At 35.0% G+C, this 23,881-nt stretch overlaps 1 protein-coding gene across 2 annotated transcripts in view; it reads right to left on the minus strand.

Annotated features, from left to right (window-relative positions):
- Nucleotides 1-23,881, minus strand: part of LOC136858150 (cytochrome P450 4C1) — a 332,613-nt gene that overhangs the window by 79,323 nt on the left and 229,409 nt on the right. For both annotated transcript variants that reach the window (XM_067137477.2, XM_067137476.2), the window contains 2 exons: nt 5,518-5,586; nt 5,270-5,438 (listed from right to left, as the gene is read on the minus strand). In XM_067137477.2, coding sequence (XP_066993578.2) covers nt 5,270-5,438; nt 5,518-5,586 — 238 coding nt within the window. The remainder of the gene's footprint in view (nt 1-5,269; nt 5,439-5,517; nt 5,587-23,881) is intronic.

The following is a 23,881-nucleotide window of genomic DNA, read 5'->3' on the forward strand; positions in this document are numbered from 1 at the left end:
CGGTTAGTGCCACCGCCTCCAACTGCTGTCGCCATGTATCTCACTTCACTCACCACTAACAAAACTACACGAAAGCACACGTCAGCGAAGAAACGATGTGTACCGCACCGCAGGTACTGACGAACTGATCTATGGTATTTTTCCCAAGCGATACCTCAGTTTAAACTTCTTATCACTCAATTCTCCCATTCTCTTTCACAGAACATACACGGAGCCCAAAGAAATTCATCATTTTCATCATCAGAAGACCTATCCAAGAAATCAGAGCCATCAGACATCTGTAAAATACGAGCAAGATAAGCTAATAACGTAAGGAGTTTATCGAGGTTATTACATTACATTACACTGCAGTAAGAAGCGTAATATTGCCTATATATGGACATATATGGTCATCTGTCATATGAACTCTGTGTCGATGCGACATAAAGCCAATTCTAAAAACATTTTTAAAAGTTGAAATCGACTTGGGGAAATATAAAGACATGGGCTCGATTATAAGCTCGCTCTGCAGCTGTTTCGGCATGAAGTATTGGAGTCAGCAGGTAACGACAACACTGATAGCCATTGTCTCCCAGGAGCTAGCAATGTATGAGGTTAGACTTCAGTGTATTTTTTACCATGTATCATAACAACACAGGTAATATTTTGTTAACAATCAGCTGTTCATGTATCTCAAATAGAAAACAACTCCTTGATCTGAGAGTTTAATTGGAGAAATTTCTCCAATCAAAGTTGATCTTAGTTCAGTGCGAATTGATCTCAGATTAACGTTTATACAATACAAATGTCTGAGTTTTGCATAAATCAAGTTCAATTTCATCTCTGATCTAAGATCAAACGGTTTATACAATCGGCCCTAGGTAGGACAAGTTATAGGCCTATTACTGATGGAAAATTAAAACATGTCATTACCAATTTTAACAAGAAACTCCTGACGAATTCCAAGTATTATGATTTTTGGTGAATTTGACTCTGTATTTATTTATTCTTATTTATTCCATCAGAGTTCAATAGTTGCCTGAGATCCAGAGGTCTACTTTATTTCTAAACGACACTAAGCAACAATAAGGGCTCTTATTTTGCCTTAACGCTTCCCTCCGGCAGACCTTCGTACGTTACGGTCACTGTACAGTACATGTAGCTGTTGTATCTGTCAAATCAATTTGGGTCAACCGTCAACTCTCCACTCAACTGAAGTTTTGAGGGAGGTACCGCTCACTGTCTTCTCAAACCCATAACAAGAGACTAGAATCTCTGGGTATAATCCCATCAGCACAACTCAACCGCAGCAGACCTGAGAGAACTGAACTTGGGACTTTCCTTTTAAATCATGTTACACTGTAATTCTCGACTCAGGACTCCGAAGACTGTCAACCTCCACATTTAAGTGTGAGGGGACTTAACATCTAGGTGGAGAATTCTGTTTTCGAGGGGCAAAATGGCGCTCTCCTCCCTCAGATCATTTTTGGAGGGGCAGAAAACGCCTTGCCCCCACTGTGAGTGGCTATTGCTTATAGAGTCATCAAAAGTGAGTTTGAAGGCTGTATTTCTGCACAATGGCCCTGAATTTCCATGAATACATCTGGCACATGTCAATGATATGAAACATATGAAAATGCTGTTAGAAACATTCCAATATACAAAATACTAGATGCATCAAATATAAACTGGAATTTAAAATTAGCGGCTCTGGCAGCAAACGAAAATGGGTGGCACTTCGAGGGAATGTAGGTGGGGATGTCTGGAGTAGGGGTCTTGATGTGTTGCACCCCACAGAGTGACCGCTCGCTTCAGTACGCCATGAGCAAGCACGAGGTACACACATCTGTTGCGGAGCGCATCATCATCAAGTTTCTTGCGAAAGAAGGCACCAAAGCTTTGAATATTTTGAGAAGGCTCCGTGTACATTTTGGCGACACAACTCTTTCAAAGACCCAGGTGTATGCATGGCACAAACAACTTTTGACAGAACGGCAAGAAGTGGAAAACTAGCCCCACCAAAGACGACCGTGGACAAGCATCACTGCACACAACATTCGTGCTGTGCGTGACCTTATTGAAGAAGATATGCTCATAAACGTTTACAAAATTGGTTTACTCATAGGAATAAGCTTTGAAAGTGTTCAAGCCATCATCAGTAATGAACTCGACCTTCGGAAATTGTTTGCCTTATGGGTTCCTTGTCTCTTCACCCAGGAACAAAAAAATTCAGCAAGGATGTTTGTCGAAAGCATCTGAATCGCTACGATGATGAAAGATATGAATTTTTGCATCGAATTGTGACTTCTGATGAAACTTGGGTTTATCATTACACCCCGGATTCAAAACAAGCAAGCGTGGAGTGGTGGGAACGAGGTGCAGCTGGCCCAGTCAAGGCCAAAGCATGCCTTTCTGCGGGAAAGGTGCTTGCAACTGCTTTTGGGACTATGCGGGCATTTTTCTTGTGGATTTCTTGCATGAATAGGACAGTGAATGCAGTCTATTACTGCCATATTTTGGTCAAGATAAAAGCTGCATATGGCAACAAACTTCACCGACAGCTGATCCAAGGTGTTCTTCTTCTGCACGACAATGCAAGGCCACACACTGCTGTTGTAACACAGGAAAAACTGGAGGAAATGCATTGTAAACCACTGGAACATCCTCCTTACAGTCCAGACTTGTCACCGTGTGACTGCCACTTGTTTGGCCACTGAAAGAACTGAGAGGAAAGCGATTTCAGGATTATGCAGTGGTAGAGGAGTATGTGCGCAACTGGCTGCACACACGTACTTCTCCTTTTTGAGGTCGACATAAAAAAGTTGCTAATTTGGTGGCAAAAATGTGTCTCAAATTCAGGAGACTATGTAGAAAAATGAGGTGCTTGTTGTGTATTTGTTGGTTGATTCAATAAAATTGTAAAAAATAATTCTGGTTTATATTTGATTCACCTAGTATAACGTGAACATCTGTGAAGATTTGAAGGTCATAGCTTTATTACTGGGTTTGCAACTTGCATACACTAAGTTCTGCTGTTTCTTATGTGAATGGGACAGCAGGGATAGAGAGTCTTGCTACATCACAAAACAATGGCCTAATGTGAATCTCTTATTCCAGATCACAAGAATGTCTCAAATACCCCACTGGTGAATCCTGAAGAAGTGTATTTAACTTCTCTAAATATAAAACTGGGACTTATGAAAATTTTTGTAAAAGTAACTAATAAATATTCTGTTGCATTTATGTATTTGAAATCTAAATTTCCCAAAGTTAATGATGCAAAACAGAAATAATTTTTATTGGGCCACAAGTAAGGTTAGTAATCAATGATGAACATTTTCATTCAAAAATATATGTTCTAGTTTTCTTGGAAATCATAAAGCAGAAAACTATCATGAAATAGTGAATGATCTGAAATTATACCAAACTATCATGAAATAGTGAATGATCTGAAATTATACCAAGCTATGGGATGCAAATGTCCTTAAAAATTCACTTCTTGGACTCCCAATTAGACTTATTCCCAGAAAATCTTGGTTCTGTCAATGTTGAACATGGTGGGTGCCTTCATAAGAAGATTTCTGTAGAAAGGCAAATGGATTCTCAGTATACTAGCTGACTACTGTTGGACCCTGAAGAGAGACACCCCAAAGGCACAATATGGCCAAAGATCATCATAGGCACCTTTATAGGTAAATCCACATGAGATGCGTATTTATCACTTAGTGTTATGTTATTATAATTATATAAAACTTTAAATGAGTGCCACGAAATGACCCTGCTTGATGGAAAGAGTCTGAAAGCATATTTGAGCTCAACATGAAAAACACACTTAGATTCAGTTAATTTAGTTCTTATGAAAGAAGAAAAGTTTTATCTTTTGACCAGTGTTATTATTATTAACACCTTGAACACAGTCCCCGAATCTTGCTCGGAATCTCTTATTTACTGCTGTTTTTGGTGCCCAAGCAGCACTCGTATGGATTTGCTAACTAATAAATCATCATATGCTGAAAATACATCTGTCTCCCTTCTGGTAAACATGAAGGGTAGCATTACAGTTCCTTATATTAATGCTAGATGGGACCAGTGCCCCTCGCCAAATAGAATATGAATCCTTATTTTGAAGAGTAGCAAGCATGTGTTCCACGTGCCTTGATTTCCCGCTTGTTCCAACAATGTCATCACAGTATCCTAATTCTCTGAGCAATAGAAACCCTGATAAATTGGAATTCAAGATTCAAACTGGATGACAGCAATGATGATGATGATGATGATGATGATGATGGATCAAAACCTTCAATCAATAATTCAGGTAAAGATACATAAAAAACCAAACCCCATGGTGCAACAGCCCCGAAGGGTCATGGCCTACCAAGCGACCGCTGCTCAGCCCAAAGGCCCTCAGATTATGAGATGTCATGTGGTCAGCACGACAAATCCTCTCGGCCGTTATTCTTGGCTTCCAAGACTGGGGCCGCTATCTCAATGTCAGGTAGCTCCTAAATTGTAATCACATAGGTTGAGTGGACCTCAAACCAGCCCTCAGATACAGGTAAATATCCCTGACCTGGCCGGAATCAAACCCAGGACCTCCGAGAAAGAGGCAGGCATACTACCCCTACACCATGGGGCTGGCAGGTAAAGATACAAACCCAATAGAATTTAATTACATACATGACTTGAAATAAATTTAAAAAATAAAAATCTCAGAAACATGATAAATATATAGCCTATTTGCATACATCACTGTTGAAAATACAAGAACCGAATGAGTTCAGTCCTGAGAAAGACAATGCTAGTTTTGGAAACAAAAGGAATAATTCATTTATCTCAAAAAGTGTTGAAGATATAAATTCTCAAAGTATGGTTAAAATGCTCAGTATACAGCAGTGAACACATTACACATATGGCAGTGTTCAACGAGTTAAAATTGTTTAAGATATAATGGGTAGACCACATCACCAATGAGAAGGTACATCATCAAGATAGGAAACCATGTGAAGTTTTAACCTTCACAATAAGCAGGGAAACAGCCTATTTTGATCACATCTTCTGAAATGACAAATAAAGCCTATTACAAATGATGGTAGAAGGCAAGATAGACAGAAAATGTGGACTGGAATGAGAACATTATCCTGGGCATTGAACCTTCGACAGTAGTTCAACATCCTTGATATGGCAACTCAGATGTGAGAAACACAAAATTGGAAAAATTTCTCCATGTGAGTAGACAGCAACAGAATAAGAATATATCCATGTAATCAGTCATAAGTAGAAATTTACTTACATAGTTCAATATCAGTTTCTAACTGCCTTGAAAATGCTGGTACACTGGGGTACAATCGCAATGTCTCCTTAATCACCTGCTCCAGATACTTCATAGAGGACAGATCATCATGGGTTGGAGACCGATCTGAGTCACCAAATATACCATTCAGTTCCTCAACCACCCTCTCCTGTAGGAAACATGTTACTTGTGATAAAAGGAGCAAAGAAGAATTCATGAAAGAAGAAGTATGAGACTGCATTCCTCACCTGAATATCTGGATGCTTTCCAAGGAGGTACAGCGCCCAGCAAATTGCAGAGGTTGTTGTATCATGGCCCTGATCAATGAAGAAAATATATTGGCAGAAACTTTTAACTCATATTTCTTCTTTTTTTACACATATTCTAGGTGCTGTTGATATACTGGATTTTAATTTATAATAATAAGTGTATTTTATGAATAATAATAATAATATTAATAATAATAATAATAATAATAATAATAATAATAATAATAATAATAATAATAAATTGTTGTTTATAAACTTACGAGCTACAAGCTGGTAGTGGGGATTGTTGATTTAATGGTCAAAACAATGAGATGACAGTATTAGTTAGGTTCCTTAAACATTAGTTTTGCTTTCAACAAATAAATAACACAAATTCTGTATGATATGTAATACTTGCATCAGAAAGTTTTAACTCACCTTAAGAAAACTCCAGTTCTTGTTATTTATTAAGGATCAGAGTAGCGATATTTCAAATAACATATATTTTAAATAAAAATATAAACATAGGCATCTATTTTACATAAAATGACACACACTAAAGCAATTTATACTTCAAATAATGGATAATAATGTCTTAGAGCTACATTGTTGAAACTCTGTTCTCCTTTATGTGTCCCTCTTTTGCTCTGATTATTACTGAACCATTTCTGGTTAGCTTTTTCAACATCTCTGTGGTTATACAGTACCGTAGTTGTCCATACTTGCGAAAGGCATGGCCAGCTCACAACTGTTCACAGAAGATTGCTTTGCCTTACAGTCAAGTTCATCCCACAACAACTCAAAGGGTAATAAACCGGGCAAGTAAAGGGGTCAGATAATTACTTTAGAAATCCTAATGATTCTTTGTTTCCTATATATAATGGTTTTCATCATTTTGGAAACTTTGTAAGAAATATAGTATATTTCTTTTTTTCAAACACACAATTTATTTTTCAGCCATTTGTATTTGCACAAAATATACTAAAAACAAAAAGTAAATTATTATTCAGTATTCTTATCAAAATACAACATCCCTTAATCTTTTCAACTTAATGATTGTGAAAGTACATATAATGTTCAGTAAGTGTTTGTGTGATATGATTTGTCTACTTTGTTGGATAATGTTTACTTTCAAGCACAGTATCAATGCTGTGGGGCATAAGTCCACAAGACATTCTAGATCTTCCTTGTTAATGACCTGCAACCAGTTGTTGACAACAGTTTCAATCAACTGAATTTTGTTGCTTGGATTTCTTTTTGACACTAAAATTTTCAACTTTGTCCAAAGATTTTCAATTAGATTAAGGTCCAGGCTATTTCCAGGCCACTTTAAAACCTTTATCTTGTTATCCTCAAACCACTGCAGAACACTTTTGGCAGTATGGTATGGTGCACCATCCTCGTGAAATACTACGTTATCTCCATTTGGGCTCAAGTCGGAATCAAGTTGGCAATGGATAGCAAGAGCTTCTCCTCCAGAATCTCCTGTTTATATTTATTAGCATTCAGATTCCCATTTGTAATATGTACTCTCCCTACTCTAGCAAGAGTTTCTTCTCCAGAATCTCCTGTTTACTTTTATTGGTATTCAGGTTCCCGTCTATAATATGTAGTCACCCTACTCAATTTCTGGACATGCAACCCCAGATCATGACAGAAATAAAGTTTCAAAGTTGTGGTGAAGCACTCACGATTCACTTGTTACCAGTGCAAATACTTCGATCCGTTGCTTCGAAATATAGATATCTTAGTTACGCTCCAAAACACTCTAGCCCAGTCATCATTAGTCCAAGATCAATGATCTTTACACCAACACACACAATTTTCACGTTGGCTTTTGTTGAAAACTGGATTTTTTGTAAGTGATCTTGCTTTTAGGCCATTTTACAATAATTTTCTTTGAACAGATCTTACAGAAACATCAATTTTAGAACGCTGTAGAACTTCCTGGAGCTCTTTAAAAGACTTTCTGTGATCTCTCAGCGATATCCTGCACATCTCCCTCATATCTCGTTGAGTTACTTTGGGTTTTCCTCCTGGTCTTGGAGCTGATTTGATAAATTTAGTACCGGTATATTCATACTCTTGGCATACTTTCAGAACTCCGGATGCTGTAGCAACATTATAAATCTTTCTGGCAATCTCCTTGTATTTGTACCCTTCTTCACAAAGAGTGATTGCCCTGCTTTGTTTAGAAGGTGACCAGTCATTTATTGAAACCAACTGCAAGGTATTTTTAACTGAATTATCTTATGAAAGTTACCTGGATGGAAGCTTAACACAGAATGGCAAAATAAATTCACAAAACTGCTCAAATTGCCACCATTTGTCAACAGGGTACTAAATGTATACAAGAATTAATTACTACGTATATGGGGTGAAAGTTCTCTTTGGGGATCATTGTAAGTACCTACGTCTTAATACAAGGAAAGATCTTCATTGGGGTAATCTCATAAATATGATTGTAAATAAAGGGTACAGGGTACAGATCTCTGCACATGGTTATGAGAGTATTTAGGGGTTGTAGTAAGGATGAAAAGGAGAGGACATAATATAAGTCTCTTCTAAGACCCCAACTAGAGTATGGTTCCAGGGTATGGGACCCTCACTGGGATTACTTGATTCAAGAACTGGAAAAAATCCAAAGAAAAGCAGCTCGATTTGTTCTAGGTGATTTTAAACAAAAGATTAGTGTTACAAAAATGTTGCAAAGTTTGGGCTGGGAAGATTGGGAGAAAGGAGACGAGCTGCTCGACTAAGTGGAATGTGATTAGAATAATAACAGTAAGTTATTTATTAAACTGACAACCTAATCAATACAATAAGTCATTGTATTGGATGATGTACACTGATCCATTAACTAAAAATGGTACATGTTTCACCTAGTATGAAGGAATCATCAGCCATTGTCTTAACCTCGGAATAAAAATAAGCACTTGATTAACATATAACAAGATGAAATTTATTTTAAAAATTTTGAAGAGACTTAAACTAAAATTAACATAAAATATAATAAGGTTGGTTTTAAATTTTTTAACAATGTGATTATTGGCTTGTTTGTAGTGCTTGGAGGGGAGCTGCTATTAGTGGGAGAGAAGGAGGAGAATGGATTACTGCGCGTGTTATATCGGTGAGAAGCCATTGGAGGGAGCGATATTAGAGTGGGTGTGGCTATGGGTTTATTGGTTGCTTTTCAACCAGAGGTACTAGCTGTGAGGGGAAGGGAGGGAAGTGTAATTAACTGTAGAGGAGCTGGGAATGCTTAAAAATTAGAGGTTGAAATTTTTTAAGAATATATTGGTGAGAGGAATTGAATTTTGTAATAGAATTAAAATCTCTTCATATAAGGGGCTTTTTTTATCAATAATGTAATTTAGGTTCTTATCTTTATTGAAATATTGATGAGGAAAATGAATAAATTTTCGTATTCTGTCAAAAGTTTACTTTTACGACTCTTTTGAGAATATGAAGGTCTTGTTCTATTGTAGTGAATTTATGTCCTGCGTCCCTCATGTGGTTGGTTATTGCGGAGAATTTACTATGACTTTGAACATTGTAATGTTGCTGTGGCCAGTTTGGCCAACATAAGAAAAATTACATGTAGAGCATTTCAATCTATATATTCCTGATCCAGAGTAACTATTGTCTGTGATGTTAATGGAGTTGTGCTTTAAGAAAAAATTGCGTTTAGTGTTTTTTGTTGTGTAGGCTGTTTTTACATCGTGCTTCATTAATGGATTGGTTATCGGAAAAATCTTGTGGTTGGTGAACGTGAATTTAGCGTACCGGTATTTTGGTTTGATGGGTTTCAATGGAGTTAAATTTGTAGCTAATTTTAATTTGGTTTTGATGATTTTGTCAATTATATCTGTTTTATATCCGTTGAATTTAGCTATTCCTTTAACGTACAGTAATTCTTTCTTAAATTAGTAGAGGACATCGGAATTTTTAATGCTCTATATATTAGACTGTGATAAGTGGCTTTTTTGTGTGAGTTGGGATGTAATGAATCATTTTTTATGGTTTTTAGAGAAAAGGTGGGTTTTCTGTATATTTGGAAGTCGAACGTGTTTGATGCTCATGTGATTTTGGTGTCTGAGAAATTCAAGAGCTACTGATCTCATCTTCTTTAGTGAATTTAATATTATTAACCAAATTGTTAAGAAATGATAGTATGCTATCTGTTTATCTATGATTGCTATGGTATCATCGACATAGCGATGCCAAAGACATAGTCCATTGATGTTATTAATGATCTTACTGCGTTCGAGATTATCTAAGTATATATCGGCTAATATACCAGAAAACGGGTCTCCCATCGCCCACCCTCTTGTTTGTAAATTTTCTTATTGAAGGTGAAGTAGTTGTTGTCTAAAACGAAACTAAGTAATTTTAAACATTCATCAATTTCGATTTTACTCAATGTGCTATGTTTCAACAGATTGCTTTATGATGTTAATAGTATTATTGATAGGCATGTTTGTTTACATGTTGGTAATGTCGAAACAACATAAAACGTGGTTTGGTTGCAGACTGAATTTATTTAGGGAATTGTAAATTTCAATCGAGTTCTTTATGGGGTTGGGGTTGTGACATTTTAAATGTTTTTTCAGGAATTTGTATAAGAATGGAGAAGTTTTATAAGTAGGATTATTCATACTATTAATTATGGGTCGAATGGCGACCTCCTTTTTATGAATTTTGGGCAATGATCTGACTGTAGGTAATTTGGGGCTCATTGCAGTTAATTTCTGATAATCTTGGTCATTTAAAATGAAAGTACAATTTTTGAGAAGGTTCTTTATGTTACGCTGTATTTTGTTTGTTGGATCTTTGTTAATTAATGTATAGGTTTTGTTCGAAAAAGGAATCAGTTTTATTAATGCAATCCTGTTTGTTCATTATTACTATGGTGTTGCCCTTATCTGCTTTCGTAATTACAACGTTGTTTTATGGATTTTGAATTTCAGGTTTAGAATTTGTTTCGAGATGTTGTAGTTGTTGTTAGAAGTTATCTCATTAATCAATGTTGGGAGTTTCTTTTTTACTTCATAACGTACGTCATTTTCTTTATCAATCGGGCTTTGTTTATTGATATTAGTTTCGGTATCAGCGATGGTAGTGATAATGTCCTCTGCTTTTTTGTGATTAGGCCAATTATGTTTGATACCTTTATCTGATAGATTCATCTCTTACAGTAGTTAGAGAATGCTGTATTCGATGGGTTAATTTTGGTAGGAATGTTAGTCAAATGGGAAGGGGACACTTTGTTGTTTGTATTTTGTTAGATGTTTTGCGTTTGTTTTCTTGTAAACAAAGCAATTTATGGTTTAAGGTTTTCTGTTTCCTATCTAATATGTATGATAATTTAAGGTCAGTGTACCTTAAAATAAACTCCATTCAAGCGGAGGTAATTTTTGAGAAATGGTCAAATGAGTCCTATGTAATTGTAAATTTAGTAGAGATTTTTTCTTGTATAATATATTCATTTCATTTTTCAATCATATGCTCCTTACTTTTTTGAGTGGCATAAGATTTTGACTAAGGATGACCTTTTCTTTGTAAAGATTTAAGAAACTTATACCAACTCTAATTTTAAAAAATCTTTAAAAAACTTAATATCTCTAGATATCTTGCCTATTTTAATTCTCAGGTTCAAATACTTGTTAGGTTTTATCAGTGCCTGGTTGGGATTAGTATTACATGTAATAAATATCATTTTTGGACCGTATTGATGATATTTGATTAGAATTATAACAGTAAGTTATTTATTAAATTGACCACCTCATCAGTACAACAAGTCATCGTCTTGGATGATTTACATTCATTGATCTATTAACTAAAATGGTACATGTTCGCCTAGTATGAAGGCATCATCAGCCAATGTCTCAACCTCGGAATAAAAATAAGCACCTGATTAACATATAATCAGATGAAATTAATTTAAAACATCTTGAAGAGACTTAAACTAAAATTTTTAAAAAATATAATGTTGGTTTTAAAATTTGTTTTAACAATGTGAAGAATTAGAAAGGTGAAAGTATTAAAATTATTGACATGAAAAAGCTGCTATTACAAGTAAAATGGACAAAGCAACAGACTGTGATGAACAAGAAGTAAGATTGCTATAAAATTAAGTTGAGCGATTGGCCGTTACAATTAGACTGACGAGAATGACGATCAGTCATATTTATTCAAAAACTAATATTGAGAAAATAATTTTGAAAGTTAGTCAAGAGATCACTATATTCCATTGTAGGAGACAAAAGTCGAAAGTCATAGGCATATGGTACAAATGTAGAACACATCGATGAGAAGACAAAAAGTTGTAGATTGAAGGTTGAAGAACAGTGTTAACATTGGACCTCTGTTGACCATCCGAATTTGAAGCGATGTTAAAATATTGTCAAGAGTATGAGTTTATTGACAGTTGAATTTGAAAAAGGAAACCAGAAACAAGGTATTAATTGTGTAAAGAGATTTTTAAAAAGTTTAGCGGAGATCGTGTATACTTACCATTTGACAAGGTGAAGGTATCTTGTACGTTATGAATTAAGTGTATTGACAACTGTAGACTTCATACTACGAGTGTTGTAGCTGTAGGCTTGTGTTGGAGGGGTAACTGTTTGTGGAGGCGTGATTATTGGCTTGTTCGTAGTGCTTGGATGGGAGCTGCTATTGGTGGGAGAGAAGGAGGAGAGTGGATTACTACGCGTGTTGTATCGGTGAGAAGCCATTGGAGGGAGCGATATTAGAGTGGGTGTGGCTATGGGTTTATTGGTTGCATTTGAATTAGAGGTACTAGCTGTGAGGCGAAGGGAGGTTAGTGTATTAGCTGCAGAGGTGTTGGAAATGCTTATTAATTTTGAGGTTCAAAATTTTTAAGAATATATTGGTGAGGGGAATTGAAATTTGTAATAGAAGTCAAATCTGTTCATATAAGGGGCTTGTTTTACAATGTCATTTAGGTTCTTATCTTTATTGAAGTGTTCGTCGAGGAAAATGAATAAATTTTCGTATTCTGTCATATGTTTACTTTTATCGACTCTTTTGAGAATATGAATGTCTTGTTCTATTGTAGTGAATTTATGTCCTGCGTCCCTCATGTGGTTGGCTATTGCGGATAATTTATTATGCCTTTGAACATGGTAATGTTGCTGTGGCCAGTTTGGCCAACATAAGAAAAATTACATGTAGAGCATTTCAATCTATATATTCCTGATCCAGAGTAATTATTGTCTGTGATGTTAATGGAGTTGTGATTTAAGAAAAAATTGCGATTAGTGTTTTTTGTTGTGTAGGCTATTTTTACATCGTGCTTCATTAATGGATTGGTTACCGGCTAAATCTTTTGGTTGGTGAACGTGAATTTAGCGTACCGGTATTTTGGTTTGACGGGTTTCAATGGAGTTAAATTTGTAGCTAATTTTAATTTTGTTTTGGTGATTTTGTCAATTATATCTGTGTTATATCCGTTGAATTTAGCTATTCCTTTAACGTACAGTAATTCTTTCTTAAATTAGTAGAGGACATCGGAATTTTTAATGCTCTATATATTAGACTGTGATAAGTGGCTTTTTTGTGTGAGTTGGGATGTAATGAATCATTTTTTATGGTTTTTAGAGAAAAGGTGGGTTTTCTGTATATTTGGAAGTCGAACGTGTTTGATGCTCGTGTGATTTTGATGTCTAGGAAATTCAAAGAGCTATTGATCTCATCTTCTTTAGTGAATTTTATGTTATTATCCAAATTGTTAAGAAATGATAGTATGCTATCTGTTTATCTATGATTGCTATGGTATCATCGACATAGCGATGCCAAAGACATAGTCCATTGATGTTATTAATGATCTTACTGCGTTCGAGATTATCTAAGTATATATCGGCTAATATATCAGAAAACGGGTCTCCCATCGCCCACCTTCTTGTTTGTAAATTTTCTTATTGAAGGTAAGTAGTTGTTGTCTAAAACGAAACTAAGTAATTTAAACATTCATCAATTTCGATTTTACTCAATGTGCTATGTTTCAACAGATTGCTTTTTATGATGTTAATACTATTATTGATGGGGATGTTTGTGTACATGTTGGTGATGTCGAAAGAAAATAAAACGTGGTTTGGTTGCAGACTGAATTTATTTAGGGAATTGCAAAGTTCAATCACGTTCTTTATCTGGATGGAGTTGTGAAATTTGAAAAAAATTCAGGAATTTGTGTAAGAATTGAGAACTTTTATACGTAGGATTATTCATACTCTTAATTATGGGTCGATTGCGGACCTCCTTTTCACGAATTTTGGGCAATGAACTGACTGTAGGTAATTTTGGGTTCATTACAGTTAATTTCTGATAATCTTGATCATTTAAAATAAAAGTAGAAATTTTATTTATTTATTTATTTATCTATTTATTTATTTATTTATTTATTTATTTATTTATTTATTTATTTATTGGCTTGTTTTACATGGCGTGGCTCAGGCTATGAAGCCTGCTGTTATGCCAAACCATCTCATCTGTACTACATTGTACAAACTACAGAGTATTAATATTTCTAGTTACATATAATTAATTATAAAATTAAACTTAAATAATAGTTATAAACTAATGGTAAATTTCTGAGAGTCACTATTTAAAAAAACATTAAATACTAATTTCTAAAGTATATGTACTATTTATAACATGTTTCTTTAAATACATTTCTACTATATATGTCTCTAATTGCAGCCGGAAGGGAATTCCAAGAGCGTATGGTTGCAGGTATGAATGAGTTGCCGTACCCGGTCGTGCGGTAAATTGGGAAGCTCAGCAGGGAAGATGTTTCTGACCTTGTAGGTATACTGTTTGGAGATGACAAGTATTTAAGATCCATTCTCAGATAACTTGGTGTGTCTGTACGGAGAATGTTGTGAACAAGCGAAACAGAGTGAAGGTTTCTTCTCTCCGCCAAATATAACCACGACAGCTGTTCAAAACAAGGTGATATATGACTATACCTGGGCATATTTAATACAAAACGGATGCATGTATTATAAGCCCGCTGAAGTTTAGCGTTAAGTGTGGTGTTTAGGTTGTTGTATATTACGTTACCATAATCGAAGGTGGGTAGAATTAAACTTTGAACAAGTAACTTTCTCGTATTTAGAGGAAGGAGATCCCGTAAACGTTTAAGAGAGTGCAAAGAAAAGAATACTCGTTGGCATGTTTTCGTCGTGTGCTCCGTCCAGTTTAAGTACTTATCATAAATGAGGCCAAGGTGTTTTACAGTTTCGTTTATTTGTATTGGTGTTGCGTGGAATAGGATTGGGGGAATTTAAACACTATTCAGTTTGGTATGATTACTTTTGGAACCAGTTATGATTGCTTGCGATTTGAATGGATTGACTTTAAGAGAATTATTTTTAGTCCAGTCTTTTATATTTTCCAGGTCATCGTTTAGTTTGTTGATGTCTAGTTGGATGTCGTTCGGGTTTGTTTGTATATGAAGTTGAATATCGTCTGCGTAGAAATGGTATTTACACGTTTTTATATGTTCTGGTAGGTCATTTAAGTACAGTGAAAATAGCAGTGGCGCTAGAACACTGCCCTGAACTACGCCAACTTCAGTTTCTTGCCAGTGTGATACTTTCGTACCTGCTGAAACGCACTGCTGCCGCCCAATTAAATAAGAGTGCAGCCACGTCAGTGCGCTTGAAGAAACTTTTTGTGCTTGTAGCTTAGCTAATAATATTTCCCTGTCCACACAGCCAAATGCTTTACTTAGGTCTAAAAGTACAAGGATAGTCATTTGTCCGTTGTCCATGCCTGCTTGAATGTCATTTGTAACTATTAGTAGTGATGTGCTTGTGCTGTGGTTAGGTCTAAATCCTGACTGGTATTTGTCGAATAAATTGTGTTTGTTAAGGTAATTTGTTATCTGCTTGTGAACGACCTTTTGTAATATTTTACTAAGACAAGGAAGTAAGCAAATTGGTCGAAAGTCTTCGGGTTTTGTTGGGTTATCGATTTTTCTTATCGGTCGTATTATGGCACTTTTCCATATATTGGGAAAGATTCCTGTCATGAGTGAGGTATGTATTATGTGTGTTATTGTTGGGAGAACAATTTCAGTGAGTCTTTTAATTAATGTCAAATTTATTCCGTAACATCCTGTAGCCTCTGACTTTATTTCATGAATTGCTTCTCTGGCGTCATTAAAAGTTACATGTGAAAAATAAAATTCTTCTCCATCGTGTTCTGTTTTCGTATGTAGTCTGTCGATTGTTTCCCTTTTAGTTCGTTCGTCTGTATACGAATTTTGTGAGCAGAAAAATTTATTTAATTCGTCTAATGGCAAGTCAGTGTTGTTTTCCACGGTTTTATTTTTTGTCAAACCAATGTTCCGAGGAATTTTCCAACTATTGCCAGAATTGTTATTTTTTAAGATTTCATGTGTGTGGCGTATCTTAGCATTCCTGATGGTCTGAGTTGTTGTGTAACGCTATTTTTTGTACTTTTCGAAATTGTCTGCGGTTGGATCTTTTCTATAATATTTGTAAGCTGCATTTCTTTCCTCCATTTTTAACCTATGTCTTGCGTCAGCCAAGGTGATGGTTTTCGTTTCACTCGTGCTGTGCGTATGGGGGCGTGTTTGTCATACAGTCGAAAAAGTAGTTTGTTAAACAAGGTTGTTTTGTCGTTAATGTCATGTACGAGCTGTATGTTGTGCCACGGTGTTTTGAGTGCGTCATTAATGAAGGCCTCTTCGTTTAGGCTTTTGAAGTCTCGATAGGAAATTAATTTAGGCTCATATTTGGGACATTTCAAAGAGTAAGTTGCGTAAATAAAGTCGTGTTGGGAAAGTCCGGGAGCCGGCTGTTGTCCGTAAGTCTGCATTCTATCAGTATTGTTTGTAATAATTAAATCCAGTAGTGTATGGGAAGTAGCTGTGTTGTGTGTAGGATTTATGGGAAGGATCGTCATATTGAGTGAGGTAAGCATGCTTCTGAGCCGTCTAGATTCAGCAGAGTCACATTTCATCATGTCAGAATTAAAGTCGCCCATTAAAATAGCATGCTCATACCTGGGAAATAGGTCCTGTAGTGCTTTCTCCAGGTCTTCCAATTTTTAAGAAGGTTCTTTAAGTTACGCTGTATTTTGTTTGTTGGATCTTTGTTAATTAAGGTATAGGTTTTGTTTGAAAAAAAGGAATCAGTTTTATTAATGTAATCCTGTTCGTTCATTAATACTATGGTGTTGCCCTGATCTGCTTTTGTAATTACAACGTTGTTATTATGGATTTTGGATTTCAGGTTTAGAATTTGTTTCGAGACGTTGTAGTTGTTTTTAGAAGTTATCTCATTAATCAATGTTGGGAGTTTCTTTTTTACTTCATAACGTACGTCATTTTCCTTATCAATCCGGCTTTGTTTATTGATATTTTTTCGGTTTCAGCGATGATAGTGATAATGTCCTCTGTTTTCTGTGATTAGGCCAATTATGGTTGATACCTATATCTAATTGATTCATCTCTTACAGTAGATAGAGAACGCTGTATTAGATAGGCTAATTTTGGTAGGAATGTTAGTCAAATCGGAAGGGGACACTTTGTTGTTTGTATTTTGGTCAGATGTTTTGCGTTTGCTTTCTTGTAAACAAAACAATTTATGGTTAAGGGTGTTCTGTTTCCTATCTAATATGTATGATATTCTAAGGCCAGTGTACCTTAAAAATAAACTCCATTCAAGTGGAGGTAATTTTTGAGAAATGGTCAAATGAGTCCTATATAATTGTAAATTTCGTAGAGATTTTTTTCTTGTATCATAGCTTAATTTCATTTTTCAACCATATGCTCCTTACGTTTTCTGAGTGGCATAAGATTTTGAATTTCTTTGTATCGATTTAAGAAACTTAGGTACCAACTCTAATTTTAAGCAATCTTTAAGAAACTTAATATCTCTAGGTATCTTGCCTATTTTCATTCTCAGGTTCAGATACTTGTTAGGCTTTATCATTGCCTGGTCGGCATTGGTATTACATGTAATAAATATCATTTCTGGTCCGTATTGATGATATTTGATTAGAATAATAACAGTAAGTTATCTATTAAATTGACCCCCTAATCAATACAATAAGTCATCGTTGTGGATGATTTACATTGATCTATTAACAAAAATGGCACATGTTTCGCCTAGTATGAAGGCATCATCAGCCATTGTCTCAACATCGGAATAAAAATAAGCACCTGATTAACATATAATCAGATGAAATTAATTAAAAAATCTTGAAGGGACTTAAACTAAAATTTAAAAATATAATGTTGATTTTAAAAATCGATTTAACAATGTGAAGAATTAGAAAAGTGAATGTATTAAAATTATTGACATTAAAAGGCTGCTATTACAAGTAAAATGGACGAAGCAACAGACTGTGATGAACAAGTAGTAAGATTGCTATAAAATTAAGTTGAGCGATTGGCGGTTACAATAAGACTCTGTCGAGAATGACGATCAGTGCTATGTATTCAAAAAGTAATATTGAGAAAATAATGTTGAAAGTTAGTCAAGAGATCACTATATTCCTTTCTAGGAGACAAAAGACGAAAGTAATTGGCTTATGGTTGAATTGTAGAACACATTGATGAGAAGATAAAAAGTTGTAGATTAAAGGTTGAAGAACAGTGTTAACATTGGACCTCTGTTGATCATCCGAATTTGAAGCGATGTTAAAATGTTGTCAAGAATATGAGTTTATTGCCAGTTGAATCTGTAAAAGGAAACCAGAAACAAGGTATTAATCGTGTGAAAAGGTTTTTAAAATGTTTATCGGAGATCGTGTATACTTACCATTTGACGAGGTGAAGGTAACTTCTATGTTATGAATTAAGTGCATTGACAACTGTAGACTTCATACTACGAGTGTTGTAGCTGTAGGTTTGTGTTGGATGGGGAACTGTTTGCGGAGGCGTGATTATTGGTTTGTTCGTAGTGCTTGGATGGGAGCTGCTATTGGTGGGAGAGAAGGAGGAGGGTGTATTACTGCGCGTGTTGTATCGGTGAGAAGCCATTGGAGGGAGCGATATTAGAGTGGGTGTGGCTATGGGTTTATTGGTTGCATTTGAATTAGAGCTAGTAGCTGTAAGGGGAAGGGAGGGGAGTGTATTAGCTGTGCAGGAGAATATGATATTGAATATTGATATTAGTTTCGATTTCAGCGATGGTAGTGATAATGTCCTCTGCTTTTTGTAATTAGGCCAATTATGTTTGATACATTTACCTAATATTCATATCCTGGTTAGAGAATGCTGTATAAGATAGCTTAATTGTGGTAGGAATGTTAGTCAAATGGGAAGGGGACACTTTGTTGTTTGTATTTTGGTCAGATGTTTTGCGTTTGTTTTCTTGTAAACAAAACAATTTATGGTTTATCGTTTTCTGCTTCCTATCTAATATATATGATAATTTAAGGTCAGTTTACCTTAAACGCACTCCATTGAAGTGGAGATAATTTTTGAGAAACGGTCAAATGAGTCCTATATAATTGTAAATTTAGTAGTGATTATTTCTTGTATCATAGCTTAATTTCATTTTTCAACCATATGTTGTTTCCCTTTTTGAGTGACATAAGATTATGAATAGGGATAACCTTTTCTATGTAACGATTTTTAAACTTTTTAAAAATCTTTTCACACAAATAATACCTTGTTTCTGGTTTCCTTTTACAGATTCAACTGCAAATAAATTCATATTCTTGACAACATTTTAACATCGCTTCAAATTGAGAAGATCCACCGAGGTCCAATTTTAACACTGTTCTTCATCCTTTAATCTACAACTTTTTATCTTCTCATCAATGTGTTCTACATTTCTAACATATGCCTATGACTATCGTCTTTTGTCTCCTACAATGGAATATAGTGTTCTTTTGAATAAACTTCAACATTATTTTCTCAATATTACATTTGAATAAACATGACTGATCGTCATTCTCGTCAGAGTCTAATTGTAACCGCCAATCGTTCAACTTAATTTTATAGCATTCTTACTATTTGTTCATCACACTCTGTTGCCTTCGCCATTTTACTTTTAATAGCAGCCTTTTATTGTCAATAATTTTAATACTTTCACCTTTGTAATTATTTACTAATAAACATTTATTAAACCAACATTGCTATTTTTCATGTTAATTTTAGTTTAAGATTCTTCAAGATTTTAAATTTAATTTCATCTGACTATACGTCAATCAAGTGCTTATTTTTATTCCAAGGTTAAGAAAATGGCTTATGTTGCCTTCATACTAGACAAAACATGAACGATTTTTAGTTAATAGATCAATATAAAACATCCAAGACAATCGCTTACTGTATTGATTAGGTGGCCAGTACAATAAACAAATCCCTATTGATAAACAAAATGACGTACGTTATGAACTAAAAAGGAAACTCCCAACATTGATTAATGAGATAACTATTAACAACAACTACAACGCCTCGAAACAAATTCTATACCTGGAATCCAAAATCCATAAAAACAACGTTGTAATAACGAAAGCAGATGAGGGCAACACAATAGTAATAATGAACAAACAGGATTACATTAATAAAACTGATTTCTTTTTTTCAAACAAAACCTATACATTCATTAACAAAGATCCAACAAACAAAATACAGCGTAACATAAAGAACCTTCTCAAAAATTGTACTTTCATTTTAAATGATCAAGATTATCAGAAATTATGTGTAATGAACTCAAAATTACCTACAGTCAGATCATTTCCCAAAATTCATATAAAGGTCCCCATTAGACCCACAATTAATAGTATGAATAATCCTACTTATAAAACTTCTCCATTCTTATACAAATTCCTGAAAAAATTTCAAATTTCACAACTCCAACCCCATAAAGAACTCGATTGAAATTTACAATTCCCTAAATAAATTCAGTCTGCAACCAAACCACGTTTTATGTTCTTTCGACATCACCAACATGTAAACAAACATCCCTATCAATAATACTATTAACATCATAAAGCAATCTGTTGAAACATAGCACATTGAGTAAAATCGAAATTGATGAATGTTTAAAATTACTTAGTTTCGTTTTAGACAACAACTACTTCACCTTCAATAAGAAAATTTACAAACAAGAAGGTGAGCGATGGAAGACCCGTTTTCTGGTATATTAGCCGATGTATACTTAGATAATCTCGAACGCAGTAAGATCATTAATAACATCAATGGACTATGTCTTTGGCATCGCTATGTCGATGATACCATAGCAATCATAGATAAACAGATAGCATACTATCATTTCTTAACAATTTGGATAATAACATAAAATTCACTAAAGAAGATGAGATCAATAGCTCTTTGAATTTCCTAGACATCAAAATCACACGAGCATCAAACACGTTCGACTTCCAAATATACAGAAAACCCACCTTTTCTCCAACTAACATAAAATGATTCATTACATCCCAACTCACACAAAAAAGCCACTTATCACAGTCTAATATATAGAGCATTAAAAATTCCGATGTCCTCTACTAATTTAAGAAAGAATTACTGTACGTTAAAGGAATAGCTAAATTCAACGGATATGACACAGATATAATTGACAAAATCATAAAAAAACAAATTAAAACTAGCTAAAAAATATAACTCCATTGAAACCCGTCAAACCAAAACACGCTAAATTCATGTTCGCTAACCATAAGATTTATCCGATAACCAATCCATTAATGAAGCACGATGTAAAAATAGCCTACCCAACAAAAAACACTAATCGCAATGTTTTCTTTAATCATAACTCCATTAACATCACAGACATTAGTTACTCTGGATCAGGAATATATAGATTGAAATGCTCTACCTGTAATTTTTCTTATGTTGGCCAAACTGGCCGCAGATTCTCCTCCAGATACACTGAACGTTACAATGCTCAAAGACACAATAAATTCTCCGCAATGGCCAACCACATCAGGGTCACGGGACATAAATTCACTACAATAGAACAAGACATTCATATTCTCAGAAGAGTCAATAAAAGTAAAATGACAGTACACGAAAATTTATTCATTTTCCTCGACCAACATTTCAATAAAGATAAGAACCTGAAAGACTATATTGATAAAAAATGCCCCTTATACGAACAGATTTTAATTCTATTACAAAATTCAAATCCACTCACCGATATATTCTTAAAAATTTTCTACCTCAAATTAATAAGCACTCCCACATCCTGTACAGCTAATACACTCCCCTCCCTTCCCCTTACAGCCAGCACCTCTAATTCAAATGCAACCAATAAACCCATAGCCACACCCACTCTAATATCGCTACCTCCAAAGGTTTCTCACAGATACAACACGCGCAGTAATACGCTCTCCTCCTCCTCTCCCGCCAATAGCAGCTCCCATCCAAGCACTACGAACAAGCCAATAATCACGCCTCCGCAAACAGTTCCCCCTCCAACACAAACCTACAGCTACAGCACTCGTAGAAGGAAGTCTACAGTTGTCACTGCACTTAATTCATAACGTAGAAGTTACCTTCACCTCGTCAAATGGTAAGTATACACGATCTCCGCTAAACTTTTTAAAAACCTTTTCACACGATTAATACCTTGTTTCTCGTATCCTTTTACAGATTCAACTGTCAACAAACTCATATTCTTGACAACATTTTAACATCGCTTCAAATTGAGATTGTCCACAGAGGTCCAATGTTAACACTGTTCTTCAACCTTTAATCTACAACTTTTATCTTCTCATCAATGTGTTCTATATTTCAACCATATGCCTATAACTTTCGTCATTTGTCTCCTAGAAAGGAATGTAGTGGTCTCTTGACTAACCGTCAACATTATTTTCTCAATATTACTTTTTGAATAAATATGACTGATCGTCACTCTCGTCAGAGTCTAATTGTAACCGCCAATCGCTCAACTTAATTTTATAGCAATCTTACTACTTGTTCATCACAGTCTGATGCTTATTCCATTTTACTTGTAATAGCGGCTTTTTAATGTCAATAATTTTAATACTTTCACCTTTCTAATTCCTCACATTGTAAAAAAATTAAAACCAACATTGTTATTTTTAATGTTAATTTTTGTTTAAGTCTCTTCAAGATTTTAAAAATTAATGTTATCTTATTATATGTTAATCAAGTGCTCATTTTTATTCCGAGGATAAGACAATGGCTGATGATGCATTCATACTAGGCGAAACATGTATCATTTTATTTAATAGATCAATGTAAATCATCCAAGACAATGAGTTATAGTATTGATTAGGTGGTCAATTTAATAAATAACTTACTGTTATTATTCTAATCAAATATCATCAATACGGACCAAAACTGTTATTTATTACATGTAATAAGTGGTATGTTCCGAGCTGTCAGTGGAGAGATGGCGTGGAATGGCATCAGTACACGAATATGTTTGAGTGATGTCTTTAAAAGTAGGAAAGATCACAATATGAAGATAAAGCTGGAATTCAAGAGGACAAATTGGGGCAAATATTCGTGTATATGTAGGGGAGTTAGCGATTGGAATAACTTACCAAGGGAGATGTTCAATAAATTTCCAATTTCTTTGCAATCATTTAAGAAAAGGCTAGGAAAACAAGAGATAGGGAATCTGCCACCTGGGCGACTGTCCTAAATGCAGATCAGTAGTGATTGATTGAAAAAGGAATATGAACAGAACAAGAAGGTCAAGTATGGGGCAAGTGTATATTAGAATACATGAACGAACTAATAACAACATGCATGTCGGTGGATAATAAAATTCCCCTACATACATTTTCCTCTTTTACTATAGTAATTATTTGTAAATACCACAGACCCAAGGTCAAATTATTCATTGATCACATTTACCTTTTCAGTTAATAAAGGGGTTTTAAATTTAATTCACCTGCCAAGATACACTATGAAATGAGAATTCAGTGCAAATGCAAACATTTCAAGAATTATGGCCAACAGGTATAGCCTACTAGATGCATGTTTGTATGGCATGTACTCTGGGTTGTTGTCCTGCTGCAGAACAAACCCTCGTCCAATAAGTTGAGTTCCAAATGGTACTGCATTGCTTGACAGAATGTGATGGCACTGCTCCTTCAAGATACTTTCCACTCTCAGCAAGTCGCCTACCTTACTATTACTGAAGCAACCACAAACACACTACCACCCCAACATTTCAGAGTTTGTGTTAGACAACCTTCTAGCATTCTCTCTCCTAGACGATGGCAGGCATATGTTGTATGTAAGCCTTTCTATTGTACCGGTTACGACCTGTACATAAGTATTTTTGAGCATAAGTTACGTTTATTTACCAAGCGTAATGTTCCGAGCGCGCCTGGTTTGTTTACCAGCAGCGAGGAACAGCTA

The sequence above is a fragment of the Anabrus simplex genome, chromosome 1 (genome assembly GCF_040414725.1).
Source record: "Anabrus simplex isolate iqAnaSimp1 chromosome 1, ASM4041472v1, whole genome shotgun sequence".
NCBI lineage: Eukaryota > Metazoa > Arthropoda > Insecta > Orthoptera > Tettigoniidae > Anabrus > Anabrus simplex.